The sequence below is a fragment of the Taeniopygia guttata genome, chromosome 2, assembly GCF_048771995.1.
Source record: "Taeniopygia guttata chromosome 2, bTaeGut7.mat, whole genome shotgun sequence".
Taxonomy (NCBI): domain Eukaryota; kingdom Metazoa; phylum Chordata; class Aves; order Passeriformes; family Estrildidae; genus Taeniopygia; species Taeniopygia guttata.
The window spans coordinates 108,659,936-108,684,054 of NC_133026.1; the positions used below are offsets into that span (position 1 = coordinate 108,659,936).

General features: G+C 37.7%; 1 protein-coding gene across 4 annotated transcripts in view; it reads right to left on the bottom strand.

Annotated features, from left to right (window-relative positions):
* Positions 1–16,085: 16,085 nt before the first annotated feature.
* TRAPPC8 (trafficking protein particle complex subunit 8) overlaps positions 16,086–24,119 on the bottom strand; it is a 51,376-nt gene continuing 43,342 nt past the window's right edge. For 2 of the 4 annotated variants that reach the window (XM_012572060.5, XM_012572057.5), the window contains 4 exons: positions 22,190–22,237; positions 20,708–20,853; positions 19,060–19,149; positions 16,086–17,120 (listed from right to left, as the gene is read on the bottom strand). In XM_012572060.5, the coding sequence (XP_012427514.3) occupies positions 16,886–17,120; positions 19,060–19,149; positions 20,708–20,853; positions 22,190–22,237 (519 nt within the window). In that variant the 3' untranslated portion in view covers positions 16,086–16,885. The remainder of the gene's footprint in view (positions 17,121–19,059; positions 19,150–20,707; positions 20,854–22,189; positions 22,238–24,119) is intronic. The other 2 variants (XM_012572061.5, XM_012572059.5) reach the window with 1 other exon arrangement.

Below are 24,119 nucleotides of genomic sequence, written 5' to 3' on the forward strand. Positions count from 1 at the left end.
GCCAGTCCCTCTCTTGTGACAAAGAAGTTGCATCACTTAAAATTTACATCCTAGACTGCCAAAGTGATGTGATCAAGTACATCAGACCAGCTAGAAAAGGAGCAAAGAGAAAAGGGGGATGACTGAAGGGGAAAAACACACTAACAAAGAGCAAACATGATCCTGGAATGATGGGCTCCAGAACAAGCCATGCTTGCCAGCTCTGGACCAAAAAGACCCTTTCTGTAAGCAAGTGCTTTGACACCACAAAGATCAAGCACTCATGCTGCCTGCTGCTTTACAGACACTGCTCCTTGCTCTCTGCTCCCTGATACAGACGAGCTTTCGACAGACACATAAAAGGATTTTAGTCCTTTCAGATTAGAATTACCTTAGAATGGATCCAAACTATTTCTTCAGAAGCGCTGCTAATTTCCAGTTGTCAGTGATAAACTGACAATGGATAATGAATGGGAAATATGTCCTCACTATTGTTTCAACTTCTTCCTTGAAAAATTAGAGTGGAGTAGGGCAGCACCTTGTAGGTGCTGTTTTTCTAAGTTGGCAGGAGTAAGATTTACATATCTATAGATACTTTGGAAGCATTTTACGTTAAAAATTGTGACAGAATTTTTCTAGCTGTTAGGAAAAGCTGTGTGTTTCTCAGACTGGGATCCTGAGTCTGGGTCAGAGGAAGAGTTTAAAGGCAGTGTTTATGTACAACCTTCAGGAAATATTACTGTTCCAAACTAACCCACTGGTCAAGCTTGAAGGAAAAGGGAATGTTTTTCTAGGAATATGAATCATGAAAAATACATTTCTTCAATACACATACAGAAAATAGATAGATATCGAGATTTGCATAGCTACATGGTGAGCCTAGGCATGATTTTTTGACTCATGCCAAAGGGATTCTAAAATTACTTTAATACCACAATTGTGTTCAAAATGTTTGCAGAGTTGTTGGATCTTGCCACACAACAAAGGACAAAAGCTAGAGTCTTTTCCAGGAATTTTTTATGGCTCCAAATTCTTGCTGGTGTTTAGAATGACTCCTTGGGGAGAGAAACCAAACAGAAAAGGGTAATAAACAACCATTAACCAGAAAAAGAGAATTCCCAGCAATGTGCAGAGGGAGGTCTTCAAGTGAAATGGATTCCTCATTCCTGAAGGATACGAGACCATAACCCTGACTCTGTTTTTATTAAAGATAAATAAAATTGCCTTCTCCTTAGGGGCAGGGCATGATCTTCCAGCTCAACTATAATGTCAAACAAGGAGCTGTATCACACCTCTTCAGAAGCAAGAGAAAACACATTGTAACTTAGAATTGCCTGGTCTGTGGTTTCCCCCAGGCTCGGCAGATGAGAATAAGTAGATTTCTCCAATCCTGAACAGTTTAAATGGAAAAGAATGAGAAGGAAAAAACCTTCAGCCCTCCCACATGATTCAGAAGACTAGGCAGCGTAATGTTTATTCCCCTCCACAACACTGTAATTTCTTTGGACCAAGAAATGAGAAAGTAAAAGACCCACAGCATCAGCATCAAACATCTGTTTTGCCAGGGAATCCTCTTGTTCAGAAGCAATCTTCAAATCTAAAAAGCGTCTTCTAGGCTTCTTTTTATGTAGGCAAAAAATCTTGGTTCCACTGCCATGGGACACTGACATCATCAAGTCCAGAGCCTCTACCTCCTATGTGGCCAAGGGAAAACAGCACAAAGTGGGTTTTGGTCCTATGACAGCCAGGATCACAACCTGTAGCTGCTTAGAAAATCCCAGTTTATAAAGATTCTGTATCTGACAGAAGGCTGGATTTTTGAAGAAAAATAGTGTATTTCAGTCATGAATTATCTTGGCTATCAGTGAGAATTTGCTATTGGGGTTTGAAAGATGCCAGAAACCATATGTGCCATGCATGAATCCTGATTGCTACCAACAAGAACTGTTCCTGACAGCCCTAATACTTATTTACATAATTCCTGTATTTAAATCTGATACGTAAAAGGTAAAAACCTCCCTCTTTGACATTATATAACATAGAAAATGTTTCAGTAAAGCAGAAAGGACTCAGTTTCTTCATAAAGGAAAACTAATTCTTTATTCACAAAGCTCATATTTATAGGAAAAATCAGAAAGCACTGTGTTAGACTTATTTAGCTAACAATACACTGACACTCAATTTATTGGTAGGTTAATGGCCAGGGTGTACATCTGTTAAATTTTTTCCTTTTTGGTTAGTTTATATATTTTGTTTTCTGATCCTTATGGGATAGATTTCTTGTTTATTATAGGTGCAAACGGTTCTTTTACCAGAATAGTTTGTTTGCTAATTGCTTTTAATCTTATGATTTTTCACATGGGAAGTCACAAGCTGACTGCTAGCTCAGTGTAGCAGAGCCTAAACTATATTTTATAATGTCTTTTTGCATAATATCTGTACTTGCATGTAATAAAAAAATACCAGCATCATTCAGCTATGAGCAATCATCGGAAACACAAATTGTTTCAGTTGTTATTCATTTCCAAGAGATGGCACACCTACAATATCATGAGGTGTGTTGATTAAACCCCCCCCTCGCCCCCCCCCCTTCATTCCAACATTCCTCTGTAAACAGCAACACTTTTCATTTTGGGAAAATATATACTAAAGGCTGGCCAAATGTTCCCCAACATCATAACAGTCCCTGCATGCAGCCCAGAAGACTTACAAGTCCATAATACTCTCTTTTAAGCTTCAATTTATTCTGACACAGAAACACCTGTTTGTATAACAGTTAGTCAGAACATTATCTTTTAATGGAAAATGATTTTTTTTCTGTTTAAAAGAAGTGTTTCTTGTTTAATTAAAAAAGAACCTCCTTTGGTCAGCTCAGACAGCAATTCTTCTTATGCAAACCAGAAGTATCTCTCGGTTGGAGAAGCAGCATCTCAAGCAAAAAGACAAAAGCTCTCAGCATGAAATTCATTCTGTCCAGTGCTTGTTCCCCCAGTCTCTTACACCCCTTCTTAGGATCTCATACATTCACAGCTCCTTGGTTTCTCTGCAGGGGAAGATGTACTCCACTGCTGTGCTGCAACTGAGACAAACATATCCCCAGATCAATAACTTGGTAGTTGAGATACAAGAGAGAAAAAACCCAAAGTTTGCTTTCCACAGCTCAGTCCTTTCAAAAAGTGTTGAATTTTGTAGATTCTCAGGTCCCATTTGCTGTTCTTCTGTGTCTGATTAGAGGCAGATCATGTGCCCCTCTGCCCAGTTGCCAGGGCAAAGGGGCTGTCTCTATTTATCAGTGTCCAGAGAAGAGCTGATCCAACACATCCCATGTTTTTTTCAAAGAACTGATGTAAGGAGACAGAGCTCATCAGCCCAAATTAGCTTTCAGCTTGCATGTAGCAAGCCATCAGCCTGCAACTGATTCCTCCTCTGAGGCTCTGTCCTGCAGGAAGAATTGGAAAACAGGGGAACTTGCCCTCCATGGAGCAGGACCAGGTTAAGGAACACTTACACAAACTGAACAATCACAAGCCTATGGCCTCTGATCTGACACAACTGTGAGTGCCAAGTGAGTTGGCAGATGTTACTAAGAGGTCACACTCTATTTCTGAAATGTCATGGTGATCAGGGTAGGTTCCCAAGGACTGAAAGAAACTCGCACTGATTTCCCACTTCCTTTCTTCATTTATTTTTAAAGTGTTCAAAAGTAAAGCTAAAATAAAGCTATTCTTTCATAACAGAGAATACAGATTTACCATGTGTTTTTACCTATATAGACATACTCACAAAAAAATATACATATATCTCCCAGGGAGGATATCTTAATCTGATAGCCATTTTAAAGCATCCATTCTGCTTTTCCCTCACTTCTGTGTAAGAAAGATCCACAAGGGCTTTGAGCCCTCCCTGAGGGTTAAGAGCACTCCGTGAAGTGTTGGCAGTAATCAGGAACAAAGGTAAAGATCTTTACAGATAAATAGAAAAGTATGATACGAGACCAGCGTGTGCCCAGGCAACTAAGATCTTTCTGCACACTCAGCTAAAACCCATGAGCAATGCAATGAACACTTATTTTAGTTGGAAGGTCACCACCTGCCCCATTTCACACACAAAACCTTAAAGTTTGGCTTTGCCTGGTTTTGTAGAAATAGTCCTAATTTCTGGTTGTTCAATGTGGATCTCGCCCACAGGATGACAAGACGTGGCCAGTTCCAGTTTGCTTTTCCTGATAGATACTTCTGTGGAGCATTTTTAAGAGTGCTTCATGAGGGACAATGTATGGTCTTCTTATGGCAGTGTTGGTGTTCTACAAGGCTCAGAAATATGTTACTGTTAGAAAGTTTGTCCTAATTCTCCTGATCCAGGATGGCTACCCAAAATAAATTATCCCCTTCCACTTTGCAACAGCCTTGAATAATAGATAAAATGATGTTATATTCCACTCCCACTTCTTCCTCCTCTGAGCTAAACTCCTTTTCCAGTATTTTGCATGCTTTCCTTTTAGGCAGTATTTTCTTTAGGCTCCCAACACATTGTTTTTCTGCACTCGAGACTTCATCCTTCAGTTTGCAGCCTCAAAGTTGTTGCCATGACCTCCACAGCCCATAGGCACATATCTGTGGCTCCTTCACCAGCCACAAATTTGGAAGAAGTTCTCCTTGCTTTTTTATTCTGTTTATAAAGACTGGAATCACTCTGCAGTCACTGGTGGCTTTGGAAATGTGTAGTTTTATAGATGTTCTATTCTTGCATCAGAAGTTTCTTCCCGTGTTTAACAGAGATCATTAGAAACACAGTGGGTTATAAATGTTAGTACCTCATGCCATGATCACATTGCCATCGCTCCCAGCAATTATTCTGCTGATAGACAAACACGCCACAGAGCTCAGGGAATAGACAGAACAGAAGCCTATGACTGCATCACAAAAGCCCTTTTTTCTCTGAACACCAAGGGTTTGGGTTTTGGGCTTGGTTTGGTTTGTTTTCAATCCCTGTCTAAAAGGGCAATTAACTCAGTGGGCCACAACCTCAAACCAGCAGATCATAAAGCATGGATGTCTTTAGGAGCTTCCTTTTTAGGCATTTTGCCCACAGACAGTAATGGTAGACATAAAATAGTGGAGTGCAGCTATGAGCAAATTCCTTCTCCTTGCAGGAATTATTTTCTAGACTTTTGATATTCACTGTGCCTTTTCTCATCCTTCTACATAGTTTTCAGGATGCAGAGGCTACAGCCACAGATAATACCAATATATTGTAGAACTCCCCATCTGTAGCTGAGAAACAAAGTCCATCTCACACAAACTCCATCAGCCCTTCAAATGACTGCTCTACGTCAAATACTTAAGACATTCCGTTCTCTACTTCAAGCCCTTTACTTAAGTATTCAAGGATTACTTTGCCCAGCTTCTCAAAAGGACAGGTACAGTACTTTCACTTAACTGCATTATTTCAGCATTTGTCATTGTCCTTGCCTGTTTCTCTTAGCTGTCCCTTACTCCACCTTCTTACACACCAAATTTATTTTGCTTTTTTTTTCCAATTGGCCCCCTTTTGTACTTTAAAGACAAGTTTGAAGATTACACATCTTTTTAGCAGACTTTCTCCTGGTATTCCTTTGTAAACTTTTTTCTGTGTTATCTTGATATTATAGAACTTCCATCATGTCACAGGCAAAAAATTATAAAGAACTCTCCTTCCATGACCTCCACCAGGACAGCTGTGACAGAGCCCCCAGATCATCTTCATGGCATCAGGCTTAGTCATTCACTGCCTGAAGAATCCTTTCTGTATGGAGTCTAATTCCTTGTGACTTAAAGGAACATTTCTTATGTCTCATATGATATTCTGTAAGCCTTGAGGTCTTGCAGGATGCTTGGAAAGGTGCTTCAAGGTTTTTCTCATAAGTGAAAGTTTCTGGAGTTCTGAGGCTTTTGAAACTTCAGTGATTCTAGATATGGTGCCATAAACACGCAGGTGCAGAAACATTACAGGGTGCTAAAGAAACCTGGCATAGACCAACATGAAACCATGTAATACATTTGCAGCAAAATTAATGCCACCTGGATTATATCTCCTCCCAGGAATTCCCACATTATGCTCTCAGGCAGATGGTGTGATTCTTGGTGCTGTCCTGTGCAGGGCTAGGAGTTGCACTTTGCTGATCCTTGTGAGTCCCTTCCATCTCAGAATATTCTGTGATTCTGTGAGATCCATTCCCTGAAGAATTACTTCCTCAGTTCTGGGGGAAGAGGAGAATGGTGAGACAAAGAAGGGAATAACTTAACCCTGAGTTTTGTCTCCTTAACTCACGTCTTTAGCCACTTCTACTAACTTTGTTAGGTGGCTTCTGTTCATTCTGGTTTCTCTCCCAGAGTAAATAATTTTCAACTCCCTAATCTAAAAGAAAAATACTGTTTATAGAACATCCTTGCACTGAAGGTTAGACACCTTCAGACACTCCCTATGATCTAGTTTGGAGCTCTGAGAACACCTGCTCAAGTGTGCAAGTGTTTGGACACAGCTGCTCGCATTTCCTGCCCTCACACAACAGATCTTGCCTCCCTGTGTAGGAAAAGATTAGTACACATTGCTCTAAAAAGTGGCATTATCCTTTCACCGTATGACTATTAGTGAAAAACTGAAGATGAACTGCAAAAAATTTTCAAATCCAGTTTTCTATTATAACATGGGAATAAAACCACACTTCCTGGTGTTTAAATTTTTCTTCATGTGAATTTGTCTGAACTGAATTTATATTTACTATTCACAAAAAGCCAGTAAGAAATTGGCTGAGATGTGTTTAATACCTAAGAAATATGTTTTGTTTCAGGTCAAAATACAACCAGTTTATGGGGTGCTAAAAAAAATGAGTAACAAATCCATCTCCTGTACCTTCACTAACCACATCTCAACTTCTCAAACAAATATTTGAAGACCCAAAGAAATAATACAAGATAGCCATAAAAATAGCATACACATATCTACACCCACACCTGGCAAGAAACACAGATCTATTTGTCACACTTTCAGCACAAGATGAACCCAAAATGTCTCTGAAAATAGAAACTGCCCCCAAAATAGCAGCACGTGATGCTAAGGCGGAGGGTGGAGGGTGGCATGTCAGTAACACCATCAACCATACAGAAACATTTTTGGGTGTACTCTAAGCCATGACACACAGGCACTGAGTTGAAATTATTTCTCCTAAATAGTAACATTTTTAAATTTTCTAAAAAGTTAAAAAGAAAAAAAAAAACTCCAATAAAAAGCACCTCTACTTAAAACCACTGATTAAAAAAAAAAAAATCCTTAAAGTTCATATTTTATTCCCATCAAAATATTATAATGAAACAGAGGAGAATGCAAATCAAAGCCTTCTTGGCATTTTTTTATTCTCCCTCCACTGAAATATGCCTTTATTTTGATTTATTCCAGTTCTGCAAATCAAGAAGTCACAAAGACTCTTGATGTTGGAAGCAAAATTATGGCACAGTATACAATTCCAAATATAAGCAAATCTCCCAGAAAATTTAAGTCTTATTTTCAAAGGTAGTGCCTACCTGGAAACTGTTCTGACTTTAACAACAAGCCTCCAAAATATCACCAGTCTCTGAATTCATAGAATAGGAGGCAAAGTAACAATATGTACTGAAATATTCTCTTCCGTCCCAAAAAGTAACACTTTTAAAGAAAGTGGGTTTCTTAGGAAACAGTATAACTTTATTGTAGTTTTTGACCTGAAAAATTAGTAGTCAAGGAATTTGAATTTATTTGCACTGATTACTAAAGTAAAGCAATACTTTGATGGAATGCAAAGAGAGAATACCAGGAATCCTGAAAGTCACTACCTCCCCTGGTTCTTAAACTGCTCCTTTGCATTCTGAAACTCTGCTCAAAAACTTCCTGCCTCAGATTTCTGTCTGGGCCACAATACACATACTTCTCCTTCTGTAATTTTTAGGTTTGTTTTGCCAGTTTCATTTTGCTTTCGCACAAACAGCAGTTTTAGAGAGGTCTGTGATTATCCATCAAAGCCTTCTGACCCCTAATAGTCTTTAAAGCAGTATAAAGGATAATACAGATTTAATCTCAAAAAAAACCCCCAAACCTTTAGAAAACCTCTCTATTATAGGTCGCAAGTCTCATATATGAAAAATGAAAGGGTCTATCAGCATATTCGTTGGGTTTTCCAGAAATATCCACCAGAGCATATCTGCTCCTAGTGGTATTTCCTGATATTTCTACAGGAATCTGAGGGAAAGGGAGGCTAAGGCTTTTATGCTTATCTCCTTTTCATATCCAAGATGAGGAATGATGGTTCTATCTTTTCTTCTTCCATTCTGCTAATGAACTGAGAACAGGCAATTTCAAATAGCAAACTTATACAACTTTTCAGACACCATTTCCACCCTCTTCCTTCTCTTGACCACAGCTGCAGCAACTGCTCAGAGCTCTCATTTACCCTATCACTTTGTCTTAGGTCCAGTATCAGGACAGAATAAATTTAATTGGGATTAAGTATTTATTTGGATTTCCCCCTCCTCTAACCCTTTTTATTTCCCTAATGACTGTCCCACTTGCAGATGGGATAGAGTTAATTTTTTCTTAGTAGAATGAGAATATGGACTTAGGGATTTTTGTCCTTGCTCCTTAAGAAATATAGCAATCTTCAATTAATTTCATAGACACAGACACTATTAATCAATGTTTTCCAAAGTCAAACAACTGCAGTACTGTGTCAAACAGTTGGTTTTGTACTATTAATGTATAAAAGCAGAATTTTGAAGTAGAGACACTGATTTTTTTTCTCCTTAGTCAGAAGCCAGTGCTGTCAGTGCTGTCATTTCTCATTTCTGTGTCTTTGGAAACGCTGCATTGATCGATGCATCCATGATACAGGTGCTGTATAAGGGACACCAGACCTGACTGTACAATTATAAGCAGCCACACATGACTGAACACCCCTGACAGGAATAATTACCAGTTTAACAAACTGAACTGTCTACAGGATTCTGACTAAGACAGTTGATGCAGGGCATTCATAATGAACAGGACCACCTGTACTCACAGCAGACAATTCTATTTCATAAACTGCCCTGATTAAGGATGTGGATAACACAGCCCTCGTTTCATTTACCACCGAAGTGTTGGAATTTAACAACTTGCTTTTAGTTACTAAGTTCCTTCTAAACCATTTTTGCAAGCAGGAGTTTCTGGACTGCTGTTTCATCTGCCCTGAGGGTCCTAATGAAGGTGTGTTGGTCTCACAGCTCATTCTGACATTGTTCATGTGATCAGCCAAAGAGCAGGTGTTTGATCTTTTTTTTTTCTATACTCTTTCTCCAGAGCTGCTTGGTGCTGCAGGGATTCCACAGGGCTGGAACCTTCCTGTCATGCTCCCCTCACTCTCACTGAGATACAGAGCACTGACAGCACAGGCAGAGCATCAACTCACAGAAAAGATGTTAGTTTCAAACCTACACAGCTAAATGCACAAGTTTTCATTGTAAAGACTCCATTCAGGGGCCAAAAAAAAAAAAAAAAAAACATACCACAAAACCAAAAACAAACCAAAAACAAAAAAAAAAAAAAACCAAAAAAACCCACAAAGCTGCTGCTTCACAACTGCTTGTCATTTCCCCCAATACTTAATGAAGCCAAAGTGAGGAAGAGGATGTTAGCACAATGAAGAAGGTTTCCACTACATATCTGCCTTCCCACTGTTATCCCAATGCACACATTCTTGTTAGTCATATGTAACAGAGACATACCACTGTGCAAAGACCTCCACTGAAAGGGATTTAAACATCCTGGTTTTAACTGGCATTTCTCCATGCTAAGGAAATGAATGCGTTTTCATGGAAACCTTCATCAATGTCAAATTTCACACACTCAGAAATTATACTGTAAAATGCTGAAAATACCTACCAAGACTTCTGAGAAATTCTAGCCCATAGCCAGTTACATAAAAGACTGAACAAAAGTAAACTTTTCTCAGGGGTATGTTCAACACCCACACATAGTTGTCAAACTCTGGCTTTCAGAGTAAAAAAAAAAAGTCTTATCTCATAGGAAAAAGTGTGCTGACAAGCAACAATAAATTATTCCCTATCTCCTTGCAATCTTTTACAGATCCATTATTGAAAAAGTTCTAGATATTACTATAAAAATAGATATAATTCCAAGTGGCATTTCAATAAGTTAACAAAATACTCTGCTCTAATTTGCATCTATAACAGAACAAATAATAGCGGTTTTAGTACATCTGAGGGTACAATTAATCCAGAATATTTAGCACTCATGTGACCTACAGATAAAGAGAGTGGATTTGAAAAGCAGCCAGAAAGAGAACATGAACCTCTAAGGCAGTGACATGCCCCCTCTGTGATCTGGAGAACAAAATCTGTAATCCTTGAGGACAGATGTTAAAATGAAAACCAGTATCACTGTGATTCCTGAGTCTTGTCCTCTTAACCTGGCTGATGTGTTCAATCAGTTCTGTCACAGCAGGAAAACTTTCTAGGATAGTCTCTCCTTTTAGCACCCCACTGCTCTTCCCAAGCAGGGCCAGAAGTGCTTTGAACTGCCACTGCCTTTTCCTCTGTCTGGCAGCTCTCTCCAGTTGCCTATGGCATGACAATCAGGACGGATTTTTATAGAGTTTTTTTTGGTTGCTTTTTTGGGGAGGTTGTTTGTTGGTCCATTTTTTAAACTTGTCTCATGGCTGCAGAACAGCCATGCTTCTTGGTACAAGAAAATCATATTTTCAAGTATTTCCCTGACATTGTGAGAACTACCAGTGCATATTACAAAAATCTGATCTTTTCAAAGCATCTCCTGGGTTCAAGAGCTTAAGGTTAACTGCCACTAAAACTAAATGCACTAATACAACCCTGGTGTCAGCAGCTATAAGAAGTGGAGCCCATGTCCTGAGTACACTTTTGGCCCTCCCTTTGGCATGCCCTGAACAACAGCATCTACACTGACAAGTGAGGAAACTGGATCTATCACTGATACATAGCAAGAAATGTGTTGCCTGTGAATTTAAGGAAGTATTTCTGTTCTTGGTCAGAAGGGGTTCTTACTTCCTCTACAGACTCCTCAATATACAGAAATACCTTCCTTATCCTAGGGCTTCAAAGTACACGGGGCAGTTGTTTAATGATCACTAACTTATTTCCCTCAGTGAGAGGTACAGTCTTGTTTTCTTGTTTCTTTTTTTTTTTTAAGCAAAATTTTCATCATTCTGGAGGAAACGGCATAAGGAACTATGCCACAATAATCAGGAGGAGAATAATACATTTATGCTAACTTACAAAGAGGAAAACCCACAGGACACCATTTGCAAGCATCAGCTGAATTGATTTATGCATTACTATAGTCTATAAGCAACAATTTTTAAACTGTGTTCATTTTTCCACTTCTTTAGCTACCACTAAGCAATTAGCAGAACTCAAAAGTGACATTTTACAAATTAATTATTTACTCATGTAAACTAGAAATATGTAGTAAATACATCTTGAATTAAATGGGATCAGGAAACACTCAGTGTTTAATCTGTATTCACAGTTTTAAAAACAGAAGTGTTAAAATTACCTTCTGTTCCAGCCTAGCTTTTACTCTAGAAGTCATTTTTTCCATGAAATTCTTCAAGGGACTGAAGAAAAGGCAATGTGCATAAGAAGAAAGACTGATGTTCCCTCAGTGGATTCCCATTACTGCAGACATCTTTATATTTTAGGATACTCAGAAATAATCCCTTATCTCACTGGTGCAAGAGTGTAGTAAGTGAAAAACATCCGGAGTCTCTACTGTATTCATTGCAATTCAGTGACCTGACTTCTGATACACCTGGGCTGGGTGACACCTTTGGTGTAGACAGCTCTGTGTCACAGCAGATTCTGAATTAAAGGCAATCTTTAATATTAAAAGTTCTGTCCCCATTAATCTGACTGTGGCTGTCATCGCACCACATGGTTGCATTCTCCAGCCAGTCTCACAGCCAGGGTGGTGGCTTTTCAGTAAGGCAGCTGTATTTACATTTGCAGCTGAAGAATAATGAAAATGTTTATTCTGTGGTTTAGTCAGAGGAGGGAAATTTTAGCTTTAGATCAGTATGAAAGCTTTGGTAGAGTACCAAGATTCTTTACATTGTGTGGTTATTGTGACCTTGGGTTTAAATAATGAAAACCAACTCTTTTTTTTTCGTTTTCATTATTCCATTATACACTATCCTCTTCTCCAAGGCAAGTTCCAATCACTCTAGCACTTTGACAAAATTTTTCTCACAACTTATCTTTATAGCTTGACAAACATGCTATACATGTATGTCCCTGTTTAGACAGGGAAAGAAATTTGGTAACAGCTCAAAATACAATTTATGCAGTGGGATTCACACTGACCATAGGTATTAAGTATTATTTCTGCTGAATTTCAAACAGTGTCAGTGAATCCAAACATGAAATTCTTCTATTTTTATCTTGGAACTTTATGTATTTCTTCTGGAGCAGCACACAATTTGAGTGACTACCAAAAAACAGTTACTTTGAACCTCTCTATTCTGCTACTGCACTTGGCAAAATCCTATCACAAAAATGAAATTAAAGTGCAGCTGAGTTTATGCTTCCAGAAACAGTAGAATTTCCTAATACTAAGAACCTTTTCAAAAACATCATGAAATTGTACTTAACAGGGTAGGCACTTTCCCTGTCCAGAGGGAAGAAATACAACTCCAGGAGTCCAAAGTTATTTAGTAAACAAAACTTTTTTTGGAGGAAAGCTGATGTTTCAAGGCACAGGTCACAAAAGCAAAAAATTTTTATGATCAAAACTGGAAATGAATTGGTGCTAATTTCCTTTGTTAGCTTCAAGTCTTGGATCCTGAGAGTCAGTAATAATTACCAGTGATCTATGACATGAGGGATAATGAGGATACTACTTGGCTTTCTGTAGAAGGACTCTGGGAGAGAAACAGATCTTCAAATCTTCTATTGGGAAGTTTCTAAACACAGAACTGACCTCTCTTTAGATTATTTTTCCCTCCTGCTATTTTTACTTGAATCTTTGAATCATATCAAAAGGTTGTTATGAGTTGCTGAATCGGTCCTCAGTAAAGTATCAAACTCTTGGTAGAGAGAATAAGAAGTTCACTTTCCCTCTCCCTATAATGCTCATATCTTTAAAGCCATTGTAGAGGGTACATCTCAGTTATTGCAATTTGTCCATGACCTTCCCAGTGCATGTCTATGGTGCTTTTCCCAAAAACTATGAACATTTTTGGGCATCACAGTCAGTGCTTCTGATTTTGCTTTTGATTTTTTACATACTCTCTATCTCATTTATCACCGTAAAAAAACAGGATGAAAAAGTTATTTCGAGTGAAATTTTTGGAAGTCTCCAGGAAATCGAATAAGAGAAATTTCCTTTTATTTAGAAAAAAAATGTTATAAAAATGCAATGGAGAAACTGGTTCAGTACCCTTTTTCCACTTAGAAAGTTAATGTTTCATTATTTTGAAATAAAAAAGGACAATTTTAATTATTTTTCCCTCTCATTTTGCATTCTAAATTTTTCACTGACTCTATGTGTCTAGTCCTATTTGTTTCACTGTACAGTCTTTCCAAGACAAGTGAATGATTTCAGAAACCAAGCAGATTTTAAATGTTACAAAATTGTATTTAAACGAAGGGGACTCCAGTGGACTTTGTATTATTGGTATCTAGTCAGGCTGTGTGGCTAAGACCAATTATCTTCAAACTCCAAACCTCAAATTGTAACCAACTCCTGAAGAGAGCACAGGTTTTCACACATGCTGAGTATCAGGAGGATATTATCTGTCTTAAACCATGGTAGGAATGGACTTTTTATGAAATTTATCACATTTATAGTCAAGACAGCAATAATAAATTAGAATTACATCAACCACAAGAGTAAGTAAATGGCCCTTCTGTTTACAAGTTAAACAATTAATATTGCTTTTGCTACAAACTTCTAGATATTTATTGCTAGTTATTATTCTATTACTCAATATTTAGACAGGATTTCAAAAATGTCATTTTTGATATAAACAAAAGTGAGTTTCTGTCATAAGTAATTTAAGTATAAAAGTTATGATCGTTTTTCCTGTTTTGAAGCACAGAAAAGTTTAGGTTACAAGAAGAGGCAACAAATTCAGAAAACTCCACAGCTTTATCAGCATAACCATCCCTTCAAAAAATATTTTAGAATAGAATACTGTCCTAGCTTCAGCCAAGACAAGTACAGTTTTAAAAATATAAGAGGAATAGTCCATTTAGAACTCCTCATTTAGAATACTCCATTTAGAATTCCTCCATTTTGAGGAAGCAGATGGGGATTGCTGCTTGAGACAAGTAAAAGCACAAAACCTTGCTATGTTATCATAGTCATCTCCTACATGATTCACAGACTGTGACTCTGCAAAACCTTATCACTCCAGATTTGCACTGCACAAAATAGTTATCTGTCAATGCAGTATTTCACCAATTTTTGGCAAAGCAGCTTACAACCACCGGAATTCCCCTAGCAAAGGATGGAGCAGCACATGCCATAAAGTATGGAAGGAATGGCAGAATTCACCTCATCTCAGGAACAGGCTTGTTGGTTACTCGGTTCAAACGAAAAGCCAAATTTTATGTATATTAGTATATGGAATTATTTCTGTATTTTAAGTAATACAAGATAAAATTGTTCCCATATTCCCCAGACTGAAACAGGCATTTTATTTTTCACAAAACCTCCAGCTTGGCAAGTTTCATGGTTTTATGTTACAAAGGTAGCAAGAAATAAACATTCAGTAGATTCCTAGTATAAAAAAGAACCCTTGGATCTCATTGGCTTTGAGAGTTTTTTCTACCTGTCTCAAAGACGTGATATTATGATCTACTGTGAGCCACAACATTGCTGTGACAAAAGCACAAACATGCCTTTGTAGATTATTTATTTACTCAATAGCAAGACAAGCAGCATTTCAACAGAACTGTTTTCCATCACCACTGGGAGTCCACAATGTGGACACAGAGTTTCTCATGTGAGAATCCACTAAGGAGGCACACTTAGCTCTACTTCCATGCTAGTCCCTCTCCTGAGCAATCATACTGATTTTCACAGCTCTTGAAGACACACTTAGAATTTCTAATGACACACCAAGAGCGACACAGAGAATATCTCCAGCTAACCATTGCTACTGCAATTCCAAGAAAGGAAAAGATCCACCATCATATTTGAAATCCAGAAAAGCAGGTTACCAAGGACCCTCCTCCCCCAAACACCCACAGCTCCTGCTGAGTCTCAGACTGATGAATCAGACTGCTCAGACATGCAGGTGAGCACCAGAGCTTACGCATTTGGGCCTGCAGTGCTGAGAAGCTCCAGGAGCTGCTTTGCCCTGCATCATCTCATCCAGAGATTCTCAAATTCTCACCTACTTTTTACCTGCCAGCCACTGCTCACCATCTAGATCTCAATGTGAGTTGCCATTCGTACCATCTCCAGCCTCCATCAGACAAGTCCAGTTCCCTCTATAGGGTCTCACTTTCACCCAGTTTCTAAACATGATGCTCAATAACCCACTTTGAACAGGTTGTCTTAAAATAGACACCAACTGTGACTTAGAACATTGTGGCCTACAGTGCACAACTGAATGGCATCAATAATAACTTTCTTTCCCTAAATGGGTGTCAGACAGAAAAAGCAATGATGACACAGCTTAAGGCTAAAATTATGAGAACCTCTCAGATTATTCTTTCAAGCTGTACATCAGCAGAAAAGGACCTGAGGCCTGAAGCAACACATTAATTGATATTTCAGTATTCTATTGATTTAGCAACATGATCCACAGTCCTATTAAGTTAGACTATGAAAGCTTATGTGCTGTGAATAGGTTCCCAGACTTTCAGGAAGTAGAGAGTCCTAGAGACAGTCATACAGTAGTACCAAACACAAGTAAAATTGGAAGCCTTACCTAAAAAGAATAAAATGCATCAGAAGGTGGATGCTGGTCTCATACACCAGCGCTGTCCTGTGATAACAGCAGCACCTGTGGATTGCTACAGCTGCATGCAAATGGAAGCAAAGAAGCCACCAGTCCATACAGTGAATATGGTGTACGCTTTATTCTATTTACAGTACATTTGTTATAAATATAATACATTTCTTGAAAATCTTGAGTAGATTTTTTTTTAAACAGATCAGTTGTTATAGTTACATAATAAAGTAAGTGACAATTTAAATGACAATCTCATGGTTGTGAAATAGTGCATTCTGTTTTGAGATGAATGAGAAAATACTCAAACTGGTTCAAATTTTTTTTAAACATCCTAGGTGGACTTTTATGTAAACCTTGAAAAGTCACCAGTTTCCATAAATATGAAACCAAAATCTTAAACTAAAGAACTGAGAATCAGAAATGGATTTAAGAGACCTTATTGAACTTCACAGAAAGGTTGGGATTTACCATGACTAATGGCTTCAGACAGGAAAAAGCCAATGAGGTTTTCTTCCTGAATCATATCCTAATACAGCCACAAATATTAAACACACCATGCTGGAAGTTGTAACAGCAGTCAAGCTGCATTTTTGACAGGGCATTGGACATACAAGTATGTTCAGATCTGCAGTTAGAGTATTTTATGTTATGAGTATCTTAGTTACCAGAGAAGAAATACATTATAAAAGGATAAAGGTATTTTCAGTCCAACGTGCATTGCATTGAGAAACAAACCGACAAGTCATCTGAATACTTTGCTATTTTCTTTTCTACACGATCTTTAGTAACAAGTTAGATGTCTGAGGTGCTATTTCAAAAAAACTGCAGCAAAATGTCAACCAGCAATGTAAGAAAAGAATCCCATTTATTTTGTCTTTTAGTGCTTTTTTTTTCAGGAAGTGGTCAGATATTATTGATAATAATCAGTGCAGGCATGGAGTTCTGCTGACTTGTTTCAAACAAAGTAACTTGGTCCACAAGCTTGGCAAATACTCTGGGGGTTCCAAGGTTATAGACACCTGTATGAACGAAGCAAGCTTTGAGCTGTAAGCTATAGACCTCCTGGCCTTTAAGTTGAAGCTTGTACTGTGTTTGCCCAAGCCATGTAAAAGATCCATGTATTTCTAGTGCTTCAGAGCTGAAAAAAAAAAGAATAAAAATATTAACTCTCTGCACTTGAAGCATGTATTACCAATTTACAGGACTCCCTCCAACTCCAAGTATTCCCAAGATTTCAGAATGAACTGTATCCCCCTCACCAGGCCCTTACAAAGACTGATACTTTCTAAAAACTTTTCAGAAGTCAGGAGTAGGGAACTTATATTACTATGCTGGCTCTCCTTGGATGAATGCCCACTGACATTTGTCTTTGATGCTGCCGAGTCTTTTTGACTGCTTGTCCACAATCACTACTCTTAAATCACTGCCTTCCCCAAATACATGCTGCTGTCTTTGTTCTGCAAACCCTCCTTACCTTTAAGAGTAGGTTTTCTAGCAAGACAAAGCTAGACTTTGCACAGATTAACAGTTGCCATCATAGCTACAGACAGTACTCCACTTAACATTTTATTGAGATACTGTAATACAACTTCAAGGGAAAAAAAATGTGTGTCTGTCTTCTCTTCTACTACATCCCTATCCACTCACATCTGTTCCCCCAAATACATGCAGACTGAGAGTACCTAGGGTATCCTTGGGTAAATTTAGGGATGCTTATGTCCATCCATCAGCTCAATTTAACTCTGGGTCTTGCCAAGTATTTTTTAATGTTCTTTGCGTCACTTAAAAATCCTTAGAGTGGCTTTCCCCTTGGCTCATATGAATCATTATAAACCTTTAATGCATTTCTTTGGTTCCTAATGCACTGTACACAGGACATTAATTACACATAGATGCATAATGAAGAACTCTGTGTATTCTCCGCTTTCTACATAACTTTCACTAACACTAAATGTAGTAACAAGATTCAAATTGTCACAGTTTAAGCAAATCCTATTTCAGGCCTTCTTGGGCCTGTTCCTTGAGCTAGAGTTAAATCAGACTGCATGTCACACAGGAAAAATCAAAATGGACATACACTGCTTTAGAGACATTGCACTAATACATTAGAAGAGTGTGTGGGGGCTTTATTTTTAAGCAGTTTCAAGGTACATGAGGAGTGCACTATCTTTCCAAAGACATGTCTCACAATTAACACAACATGACCATTTTGTGAAAAAAGATCAGTGAATGGCTTCCTAACTGTACCTGAAAAGTAAACCACACTTAAATTTTCTGTCTTCCATCTTTGAACCTGTGTATTAGGCTCTGGGCATTTAATATCTTACTTGTCAACAGACTGTTAACGAGAAAGCCACTGCTCCCCCATGAGACTAAGCTCCCACAATGTCTTCACAATCTTTCTCCCCTCCCCAGTGGCAAACAGACCAAGTAGTATTATATCGAAGAGGGGGAGCTGCCACCTGCATTACTCATGAGTTGAAGTTGCCTTGTTTAAACAGAAGTGGCAGAATTACAGTGGTATAGATATCATGGTGCTGAATTCTCTATCCCACAAAAATTCTTTAGCAAAACTTTCAGAAGCAATTCATGAATACTTTCTCAAAGCTAATATTTTCCCACATACTACTACAGTACTAAGAAAAAAGTCAGTCATAAGAATCAGCTGCTAAACCTTTAAAATATCCAGGGTTCTCCAAAATATTATACTAAGCCAAATTGCAAGAGGAAGTTGATGCCTACAAATTACTCTGATTTTCAAAAATGAAAACCTAACAAGTTATGTTTAACAAAGGTTGGTGAAGCTCCTATTTCACTAGTGGAAAAGCATTTCCCTTTCTCTAGAAAAGATCTGCCAAGGTTTAACTATTTAAGAGTCACAATTAAAGGCCCTGTCTTAGTAGAGAGTGAAGACTCACAGTTAACTGCAAGAGCCCTTTATCAACTTGAATTCTCTCAAAGAAGCCACTCTTGAAAAAATCCTATTCTAGATATTCAATATAGTTAAAATATTACAAGACTACCCAAACTAGGAAGAGTTCTTAAAAAATATTGGTTTATTAACATTTGCACACTACCTTGTTGGTTTATGCCGCAAATCAATCATCACATCTACAACAGCCTGGGAACAATTGGAAAGTAGGAGAGTGACAGGTACCAGACAGAGGCTGCAAAGAGAAACAGTTCCACATTAAAGAAAAGAATAATCTTATTTTGGATAGTCTTAATTATACTCGTAAATAGTTAAAATTACTTTCAGTAACACAGAACTTATATGTAGTTGTCAATTATTCCAGAGTCAAGACAGCATAGGTAGAAGTATAATTACTTACACTGACTAGAGCTACTTATAATAAAAGTTGTCAATTAAGGCAAACAACATTGGCTCAATTGGGCCAAATGAAGTTACCACCTCTCTTCATCCAGCTGAGAAAGGAGAGAAGCAGCACAAATACCATCTCAGTTTACAGGAAACCTGGTTGTGTGACATGAGACATTCCAGAATGGGACAACATGGTCCAGTATACTATTTTCTGAATTTCTGGTTGGCATACTTAGACTGAATACTTTTCTTCTGCACTGCCTCCCGTAGAGGAATTGCTGACATTGGGCCTTAAGTTATAACCTGAACAGTGCCCAGCCAGAACAGATAGCACATGTATATCTGGATTTAATGTAGGCATTTATGCTAAATAAAACGAATACCATTAATTGATATTCTGCTTGTTCACAATTACTGTTTCTATAAATAAAGCTGCAGCAAGAAAGACCCCAAGAAATTGACAGGCAGGAACACAAACTACTGCAGCTAAAACAGCTTGTATTCAGCAAGTGATCTGTGTCACTGGAAATCCTTGCCATTGCCTAGCAGTTTAAATACCCTAAACTTGAATTGTAAGAAAAGAAAAATTAGAGACTGTAACCAATAAGAGGTGACTGTCTTACAGGGACAATGCATGCTTTATCACATTAAAAAATACAGCACCTTCTAGAACATTTAAATGCTAGATTTTAGAAACAAATCCCTTTCTTTTGACAATTTATATTAACTGTTATTAAAAACTAACACAGTAGAGCTTTCAGATAAACTCAAGCCTAAAAATAGGTTTATACTTGAAACCTTCATGTTTCAAGTACAACTCATTTAATGTTCAGAACTTAAGCCAGGGAGTTTGCTCATATCATTATAATTTTGAAAGACTCATGGATTTTACAGGCTCCAACCAATTCACTCTAACAGCAGGCTTTTTGACAGAGGTTATTACTTCCAGGAGACAAGCTCCAGTGATCTGAACCGTTACCACCTTTCCTTCTGGCGTAAGTCAGAACCATGTGCAGCTAATCTTGGCAAGTGAGACCTGTAGACATAACAGCTCCTTTGAGCTAAAAGTACATCTTTCTCTCTGTCTGGCTTCTCAAAGAAATCACACTGTTAACTCTGACAACAAAAATAAACACAAAGGAAGCAGACTATTTTTTTTTCAGTAAGTTCGATAACATTACTTGTTAACATTAGAACTGTGAGCTATGGAACTACAGTCTATTCTTTTTTACATGGAACTTTCATTTTACTTATAAACTTTTGAAGCAGTGAGTTTAAAAATTTAACAAGATTTCACACTTATGTACCAGACTTTAATATCATAATGCACACAGCATCTCTCAAATGGATTTATGTCCAATTAACAATATTTTTAAAGTTTCTAAAGATAATGTTTCACTAACCTTTTCTGATGAAAAGAATGACTAAAAGACTCTGGATAATGAAGACTTGTCTTAATAAGATTAGAAAGCTGCTCTGGTGTTGGTCTTGCAGGTACCGGTGTGTTTTCTGGTCGAAAAAACTTTAATAGAACTGTTTCTGGTAGTTCCTGAAACAAATTGAGAATAACACTGAAAATAGTAACATAAGGTACAAGAAATCCAGGCACAGAAGTTTCAATTCTCCATTATGAACTATAGCTCATAAGGGAAACAAGTTTGCAGCATCATGAACCGCACATTTTTTTCCAACGTGCTTTGTATTTAAGCATGCTGGACGAGGAACTGATATAACTTATCTATTACCCTCTTTTGAAATAGATTTCATGGTTGCTTACGAAAACACTTATCTGTGCAAGTTTCACAAAAGCACACTATTGTTGCAGTAGTTTGCTAGTGCTTGGGTTTGGCTTCTAGGGAAAAGGAACAGCATTTACACTGTTCCCTGTTCAGCAGCTGTACCTAACAACAAAAAAATTCATCACCTGCCCTAGGAAGTTCAGGAAAACCAATGCATAAGTTTCCCAGAACACATCAGAAGTAAATCAAATAGAAATATACAGGAACATGTGAACACTGACAGAAGGATTGAATAACAGTTTCTTTGAAATTGCATAACAAGCAGTTGCAGATTAGAAAGTTACCTTTCATCTCCAGCTGAAAGCCCAAGACAAGCTTAACACACTACCTGGGATTCCCCCTAACCCTTTGTGTGGAATGAGTCTCTGAAGCAGAAATTAAGTGATAAAGAAAGCTGCAACCAGCCTGCATTTGGTGCAGCATTTTTAACATAATCTAATCTGGTTTGTGAGCAGGATTTATTCAGGAAGGGGCTGCCCTTTAGTACATCCTTATGAACCTATTCTGCAGAAAATCCATCTTTAAAGGAAAAAAAGAATTTGCAGCAGTAAATGTCACTGCTTACTAAAAACACATTAAACAAGATTTTTAAAAAGCCACCAGTAAGATGGCACAATATAATAAAGTTAATACTTTTCATTAAAATGTGATAGCCTGTACCTTTTAAGTTGAAAAGAAGCAGTACAGGCAATGAAACCTGATTTAAAAACAAAACACACTGGGCATTCGGAAATGTGTATGAACATCTCAGTCACTGTGCTGATAATACCAGGAAGACACCAAAAGTTTTCACAGGCTTGCAAATCCTCCCTTTGAAAGGAAGAGTATTTTTTTCAAAAAGTAATTTGAGAAGAAAAAAATATTTTCCATAGTAACAATAAAATATATTTTAAGTGTTGAATGAATTTGCTGTTTCCATCCTATTCTATCTAACAATGCAAACTGGCAGCATGAAACACAGCAGAGATTACAGACTTTCATTTAAATTATTCTCTCCCCTCAGATAATAGTCCAACCAATTTTCAAGGCTGCCTTCAACCACATAGCAATAGCCTACATAGTGCAGTTTGCCCTAAAGTCAATTACCTGTTCCAAGTCCTCCCAATCAGAATTCCCGAGTATTTTTTTAAAACCCTACAAAAGACAAATACGAATATTTACCTCTACAAGTAGACAAGAACATCATGAAATGCAGCAGAAACATTTACTGGTGAAAGTGTAGAGTGCTTCAAATCTTTAGTTCTAATATTACACCTCTCATGAAGGACTGGAAAGCAGCAAAATTAATCATTTTCCTGCAGAGCTAAACCTTAATTCCAGCTACCTTCTGGGTGTTAGAATCAGAAAAGATGTCTGTCTTTCCAAGTTTAGCTGCTGAGACTCTAGGCTTTTTGTGATTGTGAACCTAGAACAAAGGCTAAGATATGACATTTAGCCCATTTTTCTTTTACCTAATGAATGGTTCAGGAAAGAATTAAGGACTTCCAAACAATAACCAAAAGTTGTGCATGCAGCTCAGAAAGCTACCTAGAGACTGCTAATAAATGCTAAGTTTTAAGGATGCATTAAACTCCTGCCCTATTCTGGAGCTTGTGAAATTGGATCAAGGCTTAAAAAGAACCAAACCAAAAGCCCATACCTACTTGGCACCCATACCTTCCTTTCAAGAATATACCCAAGCAGTAACAGCCTTATACTCAAACAAAGCAAAAGAAAAATCAAGAACTGAACAGGTGATATTTTGTTGTTGAACTCCTTGATTATCAGCCCAAGTGAAGTATTGCCTTTTAAAAGGGGGAAAAAAAAATTCTGACACCTAAAATCTGCTTGTTGACCCAGTGTGGTTCTTTGCAAAGCCTCCAGAAGTGTCACAAGCTCTAGCAACCAGCAAAAGCTTCATACAAGAAAGCCACATCAATGGTTAGGGTTGTCTCGTTGAAAAAACAGTTATGGTGTAATTTGAGTGTCTCATCTATACAAACTGGTAGAGGTAGAGAGGCTTGACTGGAAGAGGAGTGTGTGTTTGTTATTGTTTTACATTTTATAGCTGCATTTTAAAGCTTTTCAGCTTTGCCTAAAAATACACACCAAGCATTAGCACCAGAATGACAGTGCTCCTTCAGTTACGTTCCAAGAGCTACAAACTGCACAACTGGTGCTCAGAAAGTTGCTTTCTATTTTTAGAAAGCTTCTTGTTCCCCAAAGCCATTTACAAAGGCTAGCTTCAAACAAATACAGTCAAATCTAGACAAAAGATTTCTAATTCAAGCAGAATAATCTCACTATCTTCACTTATTTGTGTTACAAGAAAGTCATTAGTCTGGTATTTTGTTACTTTGAAATAGCTATAAATCATCTCTATATACACTTCTGAAATGGTGCTTTAGTCACTCACATCAGTTTCAGCTCTCTTCTGCAATTATACTTAGCTAAAAGTTGAAAAAGCAACATTTTAACAATTCAAAGCATCTTTTAATAGATGTAACAGACAGATCTACCCATAATACATTCCTCAATATCTTAGAATGCAGTTTCAAATTGAAAAGTTCTTCCCTTCCCTCAGATGAACAGAAGTGATGGTATCTTCACATACAGTGACTTTAAAAGATTTTTATGCCCAATATTATACAACCTAAAGTTTTAAATTTCATAAACAATATTCTTAGAGACTGGGTCAATGTGCCCTTAAGCACACCATAAAAAGGTAAGCACTGCACTTTGATTTCCAAGTTGTACACAAGATCAGCATATTTGCCCCATAAACCACAAGTCACATATAGCCAAAAGGACTGACATGCTCAGTCAAATATGAGGGACCAGTATGCACAGCACAGAAGAAAACCTAAACACTAAACTCTTGAATGGAGCTAAGCATAAGTAAAAGGAGACTATATGAAAGCAGTAGAATAAGAGTGAGACATCTAAATTATGTGCTTTACTCCCTTTCCCATTTTAGATCTGAGAATTTCCATTTTAAAACCTCAGTTTTAAGTTGCTTCCTTCAATATGTGATTCA